This window comes from Gobius niger (assembly GCF_951799975.1).
Source record: "Gobius niger genome assembly, chromosome: 12".
In the NCBI taxonomy this organism is placed as follows: Eukaryota; Metazoa; Chordata; class Actinopteri; order Gobiiformes; family Gobiidae; genus Gobius; species Gobius niger.
In genome coordinates this window covers 17,229,010-17,245,863 of record NC_136863.1, presented here as the reverse complement: position 1 = coordinate 17,245,863, position 16,854 = coordinate 17,229,010, and the positions used below count along the sequence as shown (strand labels likewise).

Genomic DNA, 16,854 nt, shown 5'->3' with positions numbered 1-16,854 from the left:
TAATGCAAAATGAGAATGATATTTTTATCTGCTGCGGACATTACCCAGGCCATTGGCATTTGGTTCAATATCAGAAAAAGCACTGGCTTCTTTCTGCACTCTGACGGGAAATATTACACCACAGCCACTTCTGCCTCTCCATTGGGTATAAAGTAAAAAAAAAAGAAGCTTTTCGCGCTGCATATCTTTCCATAAAAAACAAAAAGAAACCATAGATTGTAAGAAACAAATTCGGAAGTCATTTAATCCTAAATCTATGCCATCTAAACTTCAGACTCTTTTTCACAGCTTCTTCAGCTAACTTGCACAGCATTTGCATAAACCTTTCTTTGCAGAACATTAATGATTAGAGTAAATACGATGAGACGATGCACGACTTTTACTGCACGGCGTCCTAAAAAGCAAACCTTCTCCTCCCGGATGATTAACAAGCTGCAGATCCTGACCTTTTAGCTCTGTCTCAAAATACCATCTTGAGCCCGATTAAACATGGCTTCCCTTATCTGATAATGCATTGTATCACATAAACAATATTTTTTAAATGGAAGAAAATAAAAACGGGCAGTGCAGTAGGTCCAAGCCTAGTTTGCAGCTCTGTGGCTCTCTCTTCGTCCTGACAGGTGTCAGATGAGTGGACTGGAGAAAAGGGAAAGAAATGTGAAGATCTTGTTAGGCCGCCCTGTCAGACTGATGCTGCGTTGACGGGCACGGATTCTTCCTTTAAGTAGTGCCAGTATTTTGGCATTAAGAAACTTTTTCAATCCTATAGGATCTGTCAACAACTTGTCCCCTGTTCAAATGTCATTATTATAACCTGTCTGCCTCCTCTAAAGGGGATTTGGGAAATATGCTGAAGCACAAAAAGAGCTTTCAGTGTCATTGTTTAAAAAAGCATACACGTGATGCTATATGATGCTATTAAGACAATGACACATTTCAATGAGGGAAAAAGGCAGCATTATCTAATATTAATTATTATTCAGTAGTTTTAATGGTGTCTCAGTAATTCCAAAGTTGCTCGCCAAGGTCAAGTTATTGTCATTATCTCAACATATAAATGCATACAGTAAATTGAGATGAATGAATCAAATGTTCAAACAGTATAAAAAGCTAAAACGAACTAAAGATATGTAAACAAACTTAAGAATTAAGTGTCCCGGAGAGGCTTTGGAGGGGGATGGAGATATCCTTCAGTCAGCTGGACCTGGCCAGGCCAAAGCATCAGCCATAAAATCAGGATTCACTGGAAGCTATTATGAAGAAAAAATAATAATAATAATTTAAGTGATTAATTTAGCTTATTATCTAAAATGTAAATTAAGACAAACTCTCCCTTTAATGAATACAATGTGAAACAAATATGTATATCTAACAGGTTTAAGACAGTGCAAGTTTCTTGGAGTCCTACGACACGTGTTTTATGAAAGCTTAGATTCTGACTTCAAAGACTCAAATGTTTTCATGTTTGAGCGCGGCGGCCTATATTCAAAAGTCAAAATCAGAGAGATGAATTATATTGCTGCCAAGGACATGCTCAGCTGTGTCAAACTGAGATGGTGAACGTGTGCATCCACAGTGTCATTTTCTCATATGCGACAGACTGTGTTCAGTCTGAACAGCACAAACATCTTTTAAAGGGTAATGAAATAACCATTACTGTCAAGATGGCATGAATATTTTTAACGCCATTGCATACCAGTGTTTGGGAATGCATTTGGCTACAATAGAACGGTTTGTTAGCCTGGTTCTCACTGATGTAATGGTGTGGAGACGATAGATATCCAAACTGAGTTATGTATTCAGTGCTGTTAAAGTTTAACATCGCTGCGAGCCAGTTGTACTTGGTGGTCAATTTGGAAATAAGTACATTTATAATCAAACCTTCCCAGAATTCCCTGCAAGTACAGTAGCTTCTTTCAACCCTGAGAAATCCCAACATGTTCGAAAAAAATAAATAATAATATTCCGACATTTTTAAATTTCTTGTCAACCTAATCTTTTAGTGTCTCTGCTGGTGTAAAAATGTCCACATCGGACCTCAACTGCTCTACTTTACTTCATAAATATAACACTATTATCCAGGTTAATAAAATAGGTTAACAAAGTCTGTATTAAATTATTTCTTCCATCTTGGGAAGTATATATTGTGCGATCTTATCTGTCTCAGTCATTACACTTTCTCACTTGACAACTGGAAACGCAGTAACATGGAGGAAACGTCTCTCTCTCAGCTCTAAGTCCTGACCTGCGAGGACAATTAAAGCCCGACACATGTCCTATAACTGCGAGGAGATTTAACGCATGTATTGACTGAGTGTAGGCTGTAGGATTATTTATAGCGTCTGCTGCTTGGTGTCAGCTCTGCGGCGCACCTTTTTGTTCTGCTCTATCCTTGGTGTGTCTGTCGGGGTCAGGGGTCAGCATCATTAAATGGGGGGGAAAATAACACACTTTTTCAGAGGGAGCCTATGTATCCTATGATTCTTTGCACTGAGACAGTAACTGGGATCGATACAGGAGCATGAGAATGTGCACATAAAACATCCCAACCAGGAATTCATCTGAGTACAGGCACAGCATTTGGAGCTTTACTTGTCTTCGCACTATGCCTAAACTTAAAGGGATATTTCAGGATTTTTGACATTGGCATCATGTCCTAGTTATCCAGAGTGTTGTTGATTTCATGCAGCCCTTATATTTGAAGAGTTTAGTGGTGCTAGGCTAGTGCTAGGCTAGTGCTAGGCTAGTGCTAGGCTAGTGCTAGGCTAGTGCTAGGCTAGTGCTAGGCTAGTGCTAGGCTAGTGCTAGGCTAGCGCATGTCTATGGTAACTAGTAGCCTGAAATAAAAACCTCTTAAATCATAGGGTCGTCCTCCAAACGTTGCCATATCTGATTTGAAGAAAGTCTGAAAGTCTTTAAAAAATTATTCAGTGGACACAGACATTTATATCAGCAGTCTGGTGTTGTAAGTGATTTGCCTCAGGTGCACTGTGCTTGGGTCAGACTGTTTTTAATGCAGGCTACTAGTTACCATAGACATGTGCTAGCCTTGCATTAGCCTAGCATCACTAAACTCTTCAAATATAAGGACTGCATGAATTGAAATATATATATATATATATATATATATATATATATATATATATATATATATATATATATATATATATATATATATATATATATATATATATATATATCTCCAGAAATCAACCACAGTCTGGATAGCTAGGAAATGAGGCCCTATGTCAAAAATCCTGAAATATCCCTTTAAGAACCCCCCAAAAAAAAAAAAAAAACTTCAAGGACTCTAAAGGCAGATCATTTACAGGGTTGTGTGTGCATGATTTTATGGTGTTGAACAATGTGAAATCGGTAACCCCACAGGAGTAATTATAGGACTCAAGAGGCACAAAGATCAATAATCAATATTTGCCGAGATGCTTCAGGAGTTATGCCATTTCAGTGAGTCTGGGAGAAAGCAAGGTCCTGGTTGAAAGATGCCGCTCTTGTGCACTAAATACAGATCTGATTTACCTTATACATTCATGTGCATAGCTTTCCAAATACAGTGCCTCTCGAAAGTATTCATACACCTTGAACTTTTGTACATTTTATTTAGATTTTTTTTACTGAACGTTCACACACAAGTAACAAACAACTGTGAAGTGAAAGCAAAATGATACATGATTCTGTTATTTTTCAAAAAATAGAAAACCAAAAAGTGGGGCGTGCATAAGTATTCATACAGATGAATGAATACTTTGTGGAACCCCCTTTTGCTGCAATAACAGCAGCAACCAGATTTGCACATGTAGAGACGGACATTTTAGCCCATTCATCTTTACAAAACAACTCAAGCTCTGTCACATTAGAAGGAGAATGTTCGTGAACAGCAGTTTTCAGATCTTTCCACAGATTTTCAATAGGATTTAGGTCAGGACTTTGACTGGGACATTCCAACACATCATTTATGTTTTTATTGAACCATTCCATTGTAGATTCATCTTTGTGTTTAGGGTCATTGTCCTGCTGGAAGGTGAATCTCCGCTCTAGCCTCAGTTCTCTTGCTGACTCCAGCAGGTTTTCCTCTAAAATGTCCCTGTATTTGGCTCCATACAACTATTCTTACGCTGAGGAAAAGCAGCTCCACAGCATGATGCTCCCCCCCGTATATTTGTCACTGGGGATGGTGCACTCAGGAGCATGAGCAGTGTTAGGTTTGCTCCATACAGAACGTTTTGCATTTGGGCCAAAAAGTTCAATTTTTGTCTCATCTGACCAAAGCTCCTTCTTCCACATGGAGCTGTGTCCTCCATATGACTTCTAGAAAACTTCAAACGGGATTTCTTATGGCCTCCTTTCAATAATGGCTTTCTTCTTCCACTCGTCCATGAAGGCCAGATTTGTGTAGATACGACTTATAGTTGTCCCATGTACAGATTCCCCCAGCTCAGCGGCAGGACTTCACAGCTCCTCCAGAGTTATCTTGGGGCACTTGGTTGTACTTCTTACAAGTGCTCTCCTTGTTTGATCTAATATTTTAGGTGGACGACCATGTCTTGGTAAGGTGGCAGTGGTGCTATACTCTTTCCATTTCTGAATGATGGATTGAACAGTGCTCCGGGAGATGTTTATATCTTGGGAAATCTTTGTATAACTTAACGCTGCTTTAAAGTTCTCCACAGCTTTATCCCTGACCTCTCTGGTGAGCTCCTTGACCCTCATGATGTTGTTTAGTGACCAATACACTCCGACCACAGCTCTGAGGGCCTAAAAGAACAGCTGAAATTATACTGAGAGTAGATTACACACAGGTGGCCTCTATTTAATGGTTAGGCCAAGGAGTGAACATTCTGGAGTCATGAGGAATGTTATAAAGGCAATTTAATGCACTCAGAAAATGCTGTATGAATACTTATGCACGCCCCACTTTTCACTTTTCTATTTTTTGAAAAATAACAGAATCATGTATCATTTTGCTTTCACTTCACAGTTGTCTGTTCCTTGTGTGTGAACGTTCAGTAAAAAAATCTAAATAAAATCTTTATGTTTAGGGTTGTAAACATGACAAAATGTGCAAAAGTTCAAGGTGTATGAATACTTTCGAGAGGCACTGTATACTGTACATAAGCATAACAATACACATAAACATGCTTTTTCTCTCTCCACATGAGCGCCATTATCTTTTCAAAAACATCTCCTTTTTAAATATGTTATTCATTTATTTATAATAGAGCTGTCACAAAACTTAATCAGGTGAAATTAGCCAGTATACTGCTACTTTTTATAGCTCAAACAACAAAGCCACACCGTCACGACTGATTCCACTGAAACATGAAACAGAATTTATATAATACAACTTGAAGCCTCGCATTGAAGCTGTAAAGCAAAGCATCTCATCTTCCACCTCACACACAGCAGTTTACTGAGAAGATCTGTTAAGGTCATATGTGTTTATTCAAAATGCAACCGATCGATCAGAACACACCATTAATCAATACTGCTCCTGACAACAACTCAGTCCATGTTCCAGACATGACACTCACTGAAACAAGCGAGACGATTGCCCCACAGCTGCTTCTATTGATGCAGCCGAGGTGCAATCAGAGCAACTGTTGAACTGTTTATTCTCAATGTATTCGGAGAAGCAGCGAAGTAAGTGTTGAACATGACGACTGAGTCCGACTATTGCACAGATATTTTACAAGAAAGAAAACACTCAAATTATTTTTAGTTCATAACGTTTTATACAAATTTTCAATTTAACCTTGTGGGTTTTACGTCCATGAGCTGAACTGGCGTCATGCTTTTAAACTCTTAATAATGAAATTTATAAGAAAAGTCAATGCTAAAAATGAATGGGATTTTGTACGTCCGGACTCAGACGCCTGACCGGAAGTGGGTGGGACTGTTCTGCTCTATTGACAAGTGTCAGAAGAAAGTGGTCTGAAGGTCGGAGAGGCACCATGACCTTGATCTGGTGAGGCCCTCTATGGAGAGTGTCGTGATGAAGGAAGTGTTGAGCTCTATAACAACGAGGGGTAAATGATAGTTTTCTTGACCTTTTTCTGTCCAACTCTTAAGTTTGTGGTGTGAAGTTACAAAATTCTGACAACCTATAAAGAGTTAGGTCTTGAGTGAGCAATTTGTTGAAGTGGAGGCAGAAAGCTATGTGAGTGTTTGGGGAAAGTCAGATGCTTCTCGATCCTTTCATAACATTGATGCACATGCATAATGGAAAGCGCTGACAAACTCATGTTTACATTTGCCTCTTCAGCTGAATCCACCACATGCTCTGCCATTTTCACCTTTTTCAAAACTCTTTGCTTATTTTTTTCTGGTAAATCTGCTGGAGGGCTACATGTGCAGTCTTGATCAGAGCTTAACAGACCACAAAGTGCCTTCCTAAAAGTTTTGATAAAAAAAACAGCTGCCGCAAGCAAAGCAAAGAAGCACCAGTAACAGTGGCAATAAATGTTGCGTGCATGTAAAATACCTGATGCAGTGTTGATGGTCCTGACGGGCTCCTTAGCGCTCACTCTGTTGTTGGGAGGGTAGTCTGGGACAGCATTGTCATAGCGCTTCTCTGGCACCCGCGGGCTCACCTTGGCAGGTAAATGACTGTCAGGACACAAAGACAAACAGGCAGTGTGAAGCTGGGCATACATTGTGCGATTTTTCAAATGCTTCTTCAAATTAGGCATAATTTCACTCTGTGCCATTGAATGACGGCATGAGGAGAGCTCCAGCTCACAGGTGCACACGCTGCATGAGTACACTAGTTAGCAAGGTCTTCAGTTGAATTAGGCTTAGGGCCAATTTGTACTAAACTTCTCTGACGTGAATGCAGCAGATTGAGGCTCTGGCTCTCCATGGTTTTGGCCCATTCAGAGCTTTGTTTCATTCAGCCAAGTTTTCAGCTCAACCAAATTCAGCCACCCTAGTACTGCAGGACGAGGACATGCTGTATTATGTGCAGAATTCATGTACGTGTAAATCAGTCAGAAACAGAGCCCTGTACAGGAACGCACAGTGAAATAAAAAAATCAACTTGAGACGGTTATTGATGCATATCCGGAAATCATCTCAAATTTGTCTCTAAAGGAAGAAGAGGAAGTGCAATGTGCATTTATGGAACTCGCAACGAATGTCAGCAAGAGATTGAACAAAATAGTCTCAACTCTGCATAGATAAGGTATAACAAAAAATGATATTGGTGTAACACGGCTCTCTATGTTTTATTTCGATTTCTGTCTTTTTTGGCATATTTAACTTATGGAGGGCATTCATTGCAGGAGCTGGAGGCAGCCTTCAGGCATCGCCTCCGGAGTGAACAGATCTGAGCGGTTTCTCAGTCATGAAGTTGGACGACCCAAAAACACAAACCAAAGGCCAGAAAGAGTACACTGCCACTTCATGAAAGCTGTTTTCTATTAGTGTCTGACATCTATGGTACTGATGAAAGCCTGTTAAATGTTTACACGACATGGCTGTTTCACAGTGAACAGAATTTTCACCTGGTCCTTAGCTTCTCTCCAAAGACAACTTCTCCATGGCTTTATTTATGCTTAAAATCAACTTGACAAATGCATAGTGGTTTTAGATTATTACATTTTTGGCCTTAAGAACACATTCATCTTACCCTGACTGGCTGTGCTGCTCGTCGATGGCGTCCACAGCACTCTCCACGGAGCTCAGGAGAGACTGGATCTGATTGGCCGACTCTTTGAGCAGGAAGCGAGTCACAAACTGCTCCACGTTGGTCCCTTTCTCATAAACCTGTCCACACAGAGAGAGAGAAAGCATGAATGGAAAACGCTCATACATATTTCAGTACTCAGCGTAAGTTATTCAGGAGCACATGTGAAAGACTGCAGGATCACAAAGTAACACTAAAAAAAGATTACATAAGTTTTCTATTACGCTTTGAAATGTCCCAAAGCAGCACGACCTACAGTAAGTGCAGTCCTCTATTTTCCTTTCCTCTTTTGATGGTTCAAGGGCTTCTCAAGGTAAACAGGCTGCACAAAATGACATAGAGGGAATAAACTTCGACTCCAGGGGCTCCCATCATCTGCCATGGCTTCCTCTTGTACTACAGCGAAAGCCCTAAAAAGCTTTTAGTCAGAGCTTAGCGTCTCTTCCACCACCAGGGCCATAAAAAGTGCTGAGGTCCAACCAGATCCTGTTACAGGTTGGATTCAGCGGCTTTGAAGCGAGACGGAAACACAATCCACCTGATCTTATTAAAGAGCATCACAACAGAAAAGAAAAATCAATGTGGACGTACATTGTCAGCATGAGTCACAGCACCAGTGTGTCGAATTGTGCCCTGCCACACTTGTCTCAAAGGGTTGCAACAGTATTCAAGAGAACGAACACTAACATACCATTCGTTTAGCTTTGAGCTGAAAACTGCGTTGTTGGAGCTTTTCGAAGAGACTTGTTACTGTTCCTTTGATGTTGGCCCACACTGTTACAGCTAAATTCAGTTTTAATTACAACTCATAATGGAGGTTGAATGTTCAGTGCAGTCAATAATGGAACAACAAATGACTTTGCTCTAGGGGATTGCAATTATTTGTTTTAGTTACCTCATTTTCCGGACTAGTTGCTCCGGAGTATAAGTCGCACCAGCCACCCTGGTGCACCGTTGAAAAGCCTCTCCCGGCAGCACGTTGTTCAAGCATCCATTTGCAAAATCGTTCCTCTCGCTCTGGCTATCCCGCTTTCACCCCACAATTATCTTTTTTAGTTTTCTTCATTGCAGTAAGAGTTACCTCCACTATTTGCCAGTCCCTCACAAGTTTCTCGCTCTCTCCAATCTGTCTTTCTGCTGCTCGACTACCAGTTTTGGCTGCATATTTCACAACTTGCAGCTTGTAATCTGCTGAATATAATTTCTTTTTGGGAGCATTTTTGTGTTCATAGTTGTAGATACTGGTACACAAACCTTGAGCAACTGTCAGTGTGAAAATAACAAACATGTGAAATTATATATTTTGATCTATAAGTCGCACCCTCAGCCAAACTATGAAAAAAAGTGCGGCTTATAGTCCGGAAAATACGGTATGCTTGTTTTGTTTTGTGTTTTCCAAAATGAGCAGTCAATTATTTATGAATGAGAACATAAGAATAAGTATAGACCCTTTTAGTAATGTTGCGATACAATTCCCCGCCACCGATTCACTACTTGGGCTAAGCGTAGTCACTGATACCAATCTGAAAACAAGAGCCTAAGAGACCATGCACTCTAAAGATTACATGAAGGCAACAACAAGGTAACACAACCTTACTTCTCCTAATACTTGATACTTGACTGATACTTCACCGGGGGAGACTTTAGTGTCCAATTAAAATTTATTAATTAAAACAAATAACAAGAAAACATACTACATTTTAAACTTAAAACAAAACTAATTGTATAAATTAGTTTTGTAAACCGTATTTCTCTGACCACAGAAGAATCCTCCGATGACATTTGTGCACCGTAAAGTTTCTATCGGCAACAGTTAATACATAAAACCTTTTCCTGCAATTACCCCCTGAGGAAAACAGTGGGACAGGAAATAGTCTTTCTCACATTCAAGGAAAATGGAGCTGGTCATTTTCTGTCAAAGGGGTTTATTACAATATGTAGCTTGTAGGAGATTGCTACCAAGCGTTTATTGCCAGTAAGCCTGAGTATACTCTCTGTGTGCCTATTTTGGAGGCAACTTCAGTGAACAGAGTCCCACAGTCCCACTGCTGAAGGAGGAAAAACAGTTAAGTGCTTTTACAGTGATGACCTTATCACCACCAATTTAATAATTCAGAAGATTGACCAGGTCCTGTGCCTTTATATTGCTCACTGGAGTTCATCACAGAAAACTTCAGCCACTACCCCTTTAGCCAGGAAAACCTCAACGCATGAGCAGCCCTCCATCATTGGGCTGAGATAATTTGACTACACATGTACTCAGGAGAGCAGAGTCAGTCGCTCATGTCTGCCTCTACTGTCACCGGTCACGCCGCACTGCCTCACCAAGACAATTAGGGTTCCCGTGCACTCAGCCTTTCTGCTCCGCACCCTAATCAACGACAAGCGCTCCCACAGGGGCACAATCACATGGGCCGCATTGACTTCCATTATAGCAGCCAATGTTTTTTTACACAACAACGCACTCACTAATACAAACACACAAAAAAGCATGCACCACAGAAGACAATATTGAGTATTTCACACAGCGAGATGGATTTTGAGGGGTTTTGTGTTTCTTCCAAGAGACACTGATGACTCACTTGAATGAATAGCATTCATGCTGGGAGTTAATTACCAAGGCAGGATAAACAGAAATATAAAAATAAGTTGAAGATCATTTATTGTGACGTCTTTTGGGGTAAATCTGTGAGTCTTCACTGCTGATGCCAGTGCTTTTGCATATTGAGAATGTTTTAAATACAGCACATGCTGTGTCACAAACAGACAATCCATTTATTGCAATACTGGAAGGACGCACACATTGAGCTCAATAATTCCCTTCAGCACATTTGGAAAAGCGGCTTAAAAACTTTGATAAAAGGATCAGAGGCATGATAAACAACAGTTTGTCATTGGAGTCAGACTTTTATTTTTTGTTAGCTTCATAAAAGTGGCCTATTAAATATGTGGTCCTTGATTCATGCCAGATCAATATACTTACTTCTGTTGAAAACTAACTGTGAGAACTTTGTAAAAATCTGACCCTGACCGGGGCAATCACACCACAGTGCACAAACAGAATCCTTTAGCTCTAGAGAAAGACTTTTTTTTTTTTAATTACAGTTACACAAAGCATTTATAAATTATTTATCTCAATGGTAAAAAAAAAACAAATTCCACAAAAATAACTGCTGATAGTGTTCAGCTCCAGTTTATTGGCCCCGTGTGGCTCGGCATCGGGTTCAGGTAGCTGCCACAACTGAAAAAGACTTGACCGTTTTGGGTGTACATTTTTAGCTCCATTGTTACCAGGGGCTATAAGGTGTTGGAGGCAGTAATTGGACCAGGGCAGAGTAAATGAGGCAGAGCCTTGGCTTGTTCTCCTGTCCATCACTTATGTGTTTCTGTTGTGAATGCATCCATCACAGATCACTCACTTGTCGGTGTGTCCCAGGGGCCAAGTATAAAACCTGTGAGAGGAGAGCTGTGATCCATAATTCAGACAGACTACTGACCCAGAGGAGACACACTGGCGTTCTTTACGAGGGTCTCCATAGAGATACATAATTAGGCCTAATGCTCAAAAGTGTGTCAAAACCGCTTGTTTCCATAGAAAGTGCTTCTGTTCATGTTTCACTGGGTTGTCTTGTTGATGTGGTTCATATTAGTACTATTATAATCTGGCTACATCAGTGCATTGGCCTCTACTGGTTAAATGTTGGAGAAGAAACAATAGTGTCTGAGAGGATAGATGAAAAATAGGCAGGAGTCTGGTTGTCCTTATGTAGGACAAGTTTATTTAGTGCGGGATCCGGAGACATGAGACAATGTGCTATTCTCACCATTCAAGTCTGGCTATGCTTCCACGTGAAGAGGGATAACACCCTCTGTTGTGTGTCATACTGATATGCAAGACAAAACATTCAGTGCCTGAGAGGCAGAGATGGTACAACTGTGCAGCATGACCCAATATAATAAATAGCGATTTAATTTTATTCTACAACAGTTATTCTAACCCTACAATAACACTAATAAATTGTACAGAATACGATCCCCTCTTGGATCAGAACTCCCATTCATCTCAGTGGGACTTTCCTGGTTAAATAAGGACCAAAACAAAACAAAACAAAACAAAACAAAACAAAACAAAACAAAAGCTTGTCATAAGACCTGCCATAACAAGTGAGATCAATAATGTTCCTTCTGCTCTTATCCATGTTTCATTAAAAAGTACACATCCTGTAGGTCTCTGTTACGATAGTAGAAACAAGATGCTTATTAAATGTGTTTTTCTCTCCACAATCATGATTCAATTTTCTAAGCACATATTGTTTTCCTCTATGCAAAGTGATAATAAACGCAAGTTGAAAGAGGTTAGTTTACAATTAACCCTAATGTTTTTGGCGGGTCATGTAATTAATGTACAGTATGTCGATGGATATTAACATAAACGCCTGTAAAACAAATGTAAAGCAACAACATTGTGTATGCGTTTTCATCATCTCTTCGTCAGTCATCTAAAGGTTAACAAAAAACCTCCTCATTACCCCGACCTACGCATCTGCACACGCGCCAGGCCTTTGTGATGCGATGAAGGCGCTTGATTAGAGCCAGTAGGTGGTAATCACTGATTACAGAGGTTCCACTCGTTAGTGCAAATTATTCCATCTACAGGGTCTCAGAAGGAGATCAGGAGGCCGGCCTGACGGAGACAGGTAGATCAGTTTGACAGGCTCAGTCCGCCCCATGTAGTGCTTTCAATCAGTCAGACAGGTGAGAGCACTTCACAGACAATGTTCACGTTGAGAAATACATTGTGACTATGGGACGTGCAATAATGTAATTAAGCCTTCAGTGTAATGGCACCAGCGCACGCATTACATGTATGTGTGGGTTGTACTCATAGACTGTAAAATTAAGACGACTGAGGGAGCGAGTTCACTGTGGGCTAGTTGAAGCTTGTTCATGCTAGCAATTTGGCTAGGGTTTTGGAGCCTAGAATAATGCGAAATTAAAAACAGTGATAGGATAAAATTAGGACAATGTTGCGCGGGTTGACACAAACACATGAGGTCAATGTCTTAAAGAGGGCCAATGAACTATCTATTGGAGCCAGGAACTTCAAGAGCCAGCTGCCATTTCCTTACAGTTACAGGAAGAAGTAGGACACATTGGGCCAGATCTGGTGCCTGGTGCAAAGACAATGCAAACTCTAAACGCTATGGTTACTTGCCTCACATTCATTTCCTCGTTTACATCGCAAACTAAAAACTTTATTAACCCCATCGTGAACCAAACAATGTCCATGCCCCGAGAGAAAGAGATGCGGGTCGGCACTCGCTCGGCCGTAATTGCATTAACGCGACTAAAACGAATGCACCACAACCCCTCTGCCTTCCCCTCGCATCTTCCCGGCCTCGGAGTCTGGCTGGAGGAAAAGGCTGTTGTACATAACATCGCCAATGGCCATGGGTGCTTCTCCACCCCACGTACTTCCCACTTAAAAGCATTAAGTCTATGAGCTGCAAGATCTGAAAGCACACTCCTACTAAGCGTAAAATGTTATGCTATAGTTTTTGTTTAGAAACACAAGATCGGGCCCAAAATATTTCCGTGGATGTTCTCAAGGTTAGTGGCTCACAGTTGTATCCCAACCATTCATGGTGCAGTACAGTTGTGGACATCTTCAGTGTGAGATTGAAATAATTGTCTTCTATTTATTAACACAAAACTTGTGCTTGGCTGACCCTGTTTGACCCTGGTCAGACCGCTGGAAACACTTAACACTTACACCTCAGCATTGAAACTGATCAATCAAAAACGTCAACATGGTTAAAAGCTGTTAAAGTGTGGCTGTGCGATAAAACATTGATATATTTAGCATCTAAACAGGATTGACCAGTGAAGCTCCTGTGATAGAGGAGTTTGGGCCGGTCTTTGGTCTGGTGTAGAAGTGCTTATCACTGCATTGATTGGTTTCACAATGATGATGATGACAATGAGAGGAAAATAAAGGCTTCACTCAGTTATATGAAAAGCCCTTTCAAGTGAATTGATTACTATTGAACAAACCCACCTACAGGACAATGCTGTGTATCCATACTACAGCTCTGAATGGGGCCATTTTTTATTTGAACTGTTTAAATTGTGCCGTTAGCTTCAAAGGTGTTGGTGCATGTAATGATAGCGCACCCAATAATAACAATACGCCGTGTTATAAACGAAAATACAATTACAGGGGTGTCAAGTACTGTCAGAGCACACAGCCACACTTGGGGCGCAAAAGGCTCTCAGCAAAAGGAGGGAGGGATGGTGTAGTATTGATTCTCATTAATGTTTTTAACTATGAGCTCAGTTTGAGTAGAAAAGAATCTCACAAAGCAGGTGATTGTTTATAGAGTGCACTTCTTTTATGCAATAAAGTCCAGGAATACGAGATCTATTGTGTTGTCACAGAAGAGTCCAAGCAGGAGATACTTTGTGATTCTTTGTGTAATCAGATTTTTTTGCATTTCTTTATTAAATATCTGTGATTTTTTTTGGCTTTGAATTGGGCTATAACAAAAATGCAGTAGACCTCAGACTGTGTGGCTGCCTTTTACTGAAGAAAAACACAAGTCAATAATTAAGATATAAGACATAGCGCCTTTCTTGTCGGATCTCGTTGACTCCAGCGTAACCTGTGTGAAGTGAGGTATGTTAAGACACACTGACAGTCACCATCACCGAGTGCGGCGCTTGTCATTTTCAACAGGAGCACTCTGTCGCTGCTGCACTTTTTTTTTTTCCTCCAAAGGTCCGACGCCCACATTTCAGCTCACGGAGGCGCTCTCGAGGAAGGCTCCACTGTGTCAGCTATTTTGAGGTCCTCTTATTACTTTTTATTGGTTTGATATCTTTTGTCATGGCAACCAATAAAAGTTGTTTAAGTAGCGCTAGGTCTGTCTGGATGTGCCTCAGACACTGCAGGCGAGGGGGGGGGAGTCTTGCTTTTTGTGCTATAACACAGCTTTGATGTGCAGGAAGAGCTGGCTCCCTCGCTGGCCCGCTACCTCCGAAACCCCCACAACCCTTCACACATCAGCCAATTAAAACGGTATCCAAGCAACGGGAGTCAATATGTCTCTAAGCAACGGCATTTAGCAGTATGCAGGAAGTGATATCTGTGCAGAACAACCATAGATTTAAAATATAAGTGGCCCTTGGTGGAGTAATCCTGCAATGTTGCACATGGGAAATCACTGTAGATGACAACAATGTGGACGTACAAACAGTGTCGCCTCCAGGGCCCTGAGGCAGATCAGTTGCTGTACAATGTGGCTGTTGAACTGAATGAAAGTAGTTATGCGGGTCTCACAATAAAACCTAAAAAATGTAATAGACAAAACTGTTTTGGAGTAACTAGAGTTATTCTGTCAAGTACCAAACAGAGTAATGAGTAATATAAGCAAACATTTAGTCCAGACCCTAACCCTGCTCCTTTGGTTCAGAGCACTTTCACAGCGGCTGTAGAGACACGTGCCTTTGCAGCCGGCTGTTCCCACTTTACAAGCATCTAAGCTTTCGGGGAGTGCATCTCTGTTGAAAACATGTAGGCTATTACCTTTATTTTGTTTAGAATCTTGTTGAACTCAATTGAGTCTCGCATGTGCTTTTTTATATGGCCACATTTGTCGTTGTACTTACAATGTATGAATGGGTAAATAAAAACTGATTGTGATTCTTTAGCTATGTGGTTCTGCTTGTAAAATGGAACCATCTCTATACTCTAAGTCAGATTGATGATTCTAAATAAAGTGAAACCTGGGTTTATAAAGCATTAACTGGCATATGCAAATGTTAGATTTGCGAGGTTCACTCCTCCACTGGTGGACATAAAACAGTCTGTGCACAACCTAAGCTTCCAATGTAGCACAGAAAACACCTGAAATTATAGTTGAGCCCCACACAGAGTGCAGGGAGCCTGTGTATGTGTTTTTGAGGCCTAATGGCAGAGGTGTAAGTCTGACCACCCGCTGCTCCTCCACTGGAGACTTCTAGCAGTCCATTAGCGGGACATAACCCCAGTGTGAACACTCCCCTCACACACACAAAGCTGCAGCTGGGATTTTCAATGCAAGATAACTGTGGAGTAAAGAAAAACATGTAGCAGTGCTTTCTTCAATACTTTCAAATTCATGCATGCTTTGAATACACAAGTATGTAGGTCTCAAAGTGCCAGAAAGTCACCTCATGCGGGTACGTTTTTAATTAACTGATCATTAGCTTGTCATTTACCTTTGCCTTTGAAGTCTCTGTAAGTGATTTCCTCATTAATAATTGTTCTATCCTCCTAAAACCAGCACAGTTACTCTATTTACTGTAACTATACCTTTTAATGATAGATGGATACATATGGTCAAATTATAAATCTCAAGAGAATTTCCTGTAGGATGTGTTAACTGCCAACATTTTGCTTCTAAACAGACGGCGAGATGTGAAACATGCTGTATTGAATCTTCTGATTCTTTGCCAGCAGGCTTCACAGAAAATGTGAGAGCAAGCCTTGATCAGACGAATGATGGGTATGCGACAAACCAGAGGGGTATGCCGCTAACCCTGTATTATGCATGATGTGATTCTGATTAGTTTGGAGGTTTTGATGTGAGTCTTCTCTCAGATGCTAATCCTCTAAGATAGAGTAGGCAATGTCAGGCCCGGAGGCCAAGCATAAAACCTCTGGCCCCTTTAGATGATTTTTAAGAAATATTATTACACAATTCAGAGCTCACATACCTGGTAAAGTACTCTAATACTACTAAATACTGTCAAATCCGTAATAATTCCCTGGCATAACATCCTATTTAGTCTTACATGAAGTTCAGCACTGGCATTTGTGGAAAGGGGTGCTTTACTTCAGGCAACAATTGGGAGGTTCGGCCCTTGGTATTTTTGCTGAAGAAAGTGGTCCCTCTTCCAAGCAAACTAGCTCACACCTGCTCTAAGACATGTTTAAAGTGTGCACTGTGATGCAAGCTGTGTTTTTAAATAAATAATCAAGCCCCTAAGCCAAGGGTGTCAAACATGCAGCTCGCGAGCCAGATCCGGCCCGCGAGATGATTTAATCCTGCCCTGTAGAGCATAAATTTCAGAGATTCCAGAGAAAGATTTTCACACGTGTCCAGCAGTGG

General features: G+C 40.8%; 1 protein-coding gene across 1 annotated transcript in view; it reads right to left on the bottom strand.

Moving 5' to 3' along the window:
• The window catches only part of necab2 (N-terminal EF-hand calcium binding protein 2), a 103,230-nt gene that overhangs the window by 39,928 nt on the left and 46,448 nt on the right, over nucleotides 1-16,854 (bottom strand). Inside the window, exons 6-7 of the mRNA XM_079568492.1 lie at nucleotides 7,646-7,782; nucleotides 6,500-6,624 (exon numbers count right to left, since the gene is read on the bottom strand). Coding sequence (XP_079424618.1) covers nucleotides 6,500-6,624; nucleotides 7,646-7,782 — 262 coding nt within the window. The remainder of the gene's footprint in view (nucleotides 1-6,499; nucleotides 6,625-7,645; nucleotides 7,783-16,854) is intronic.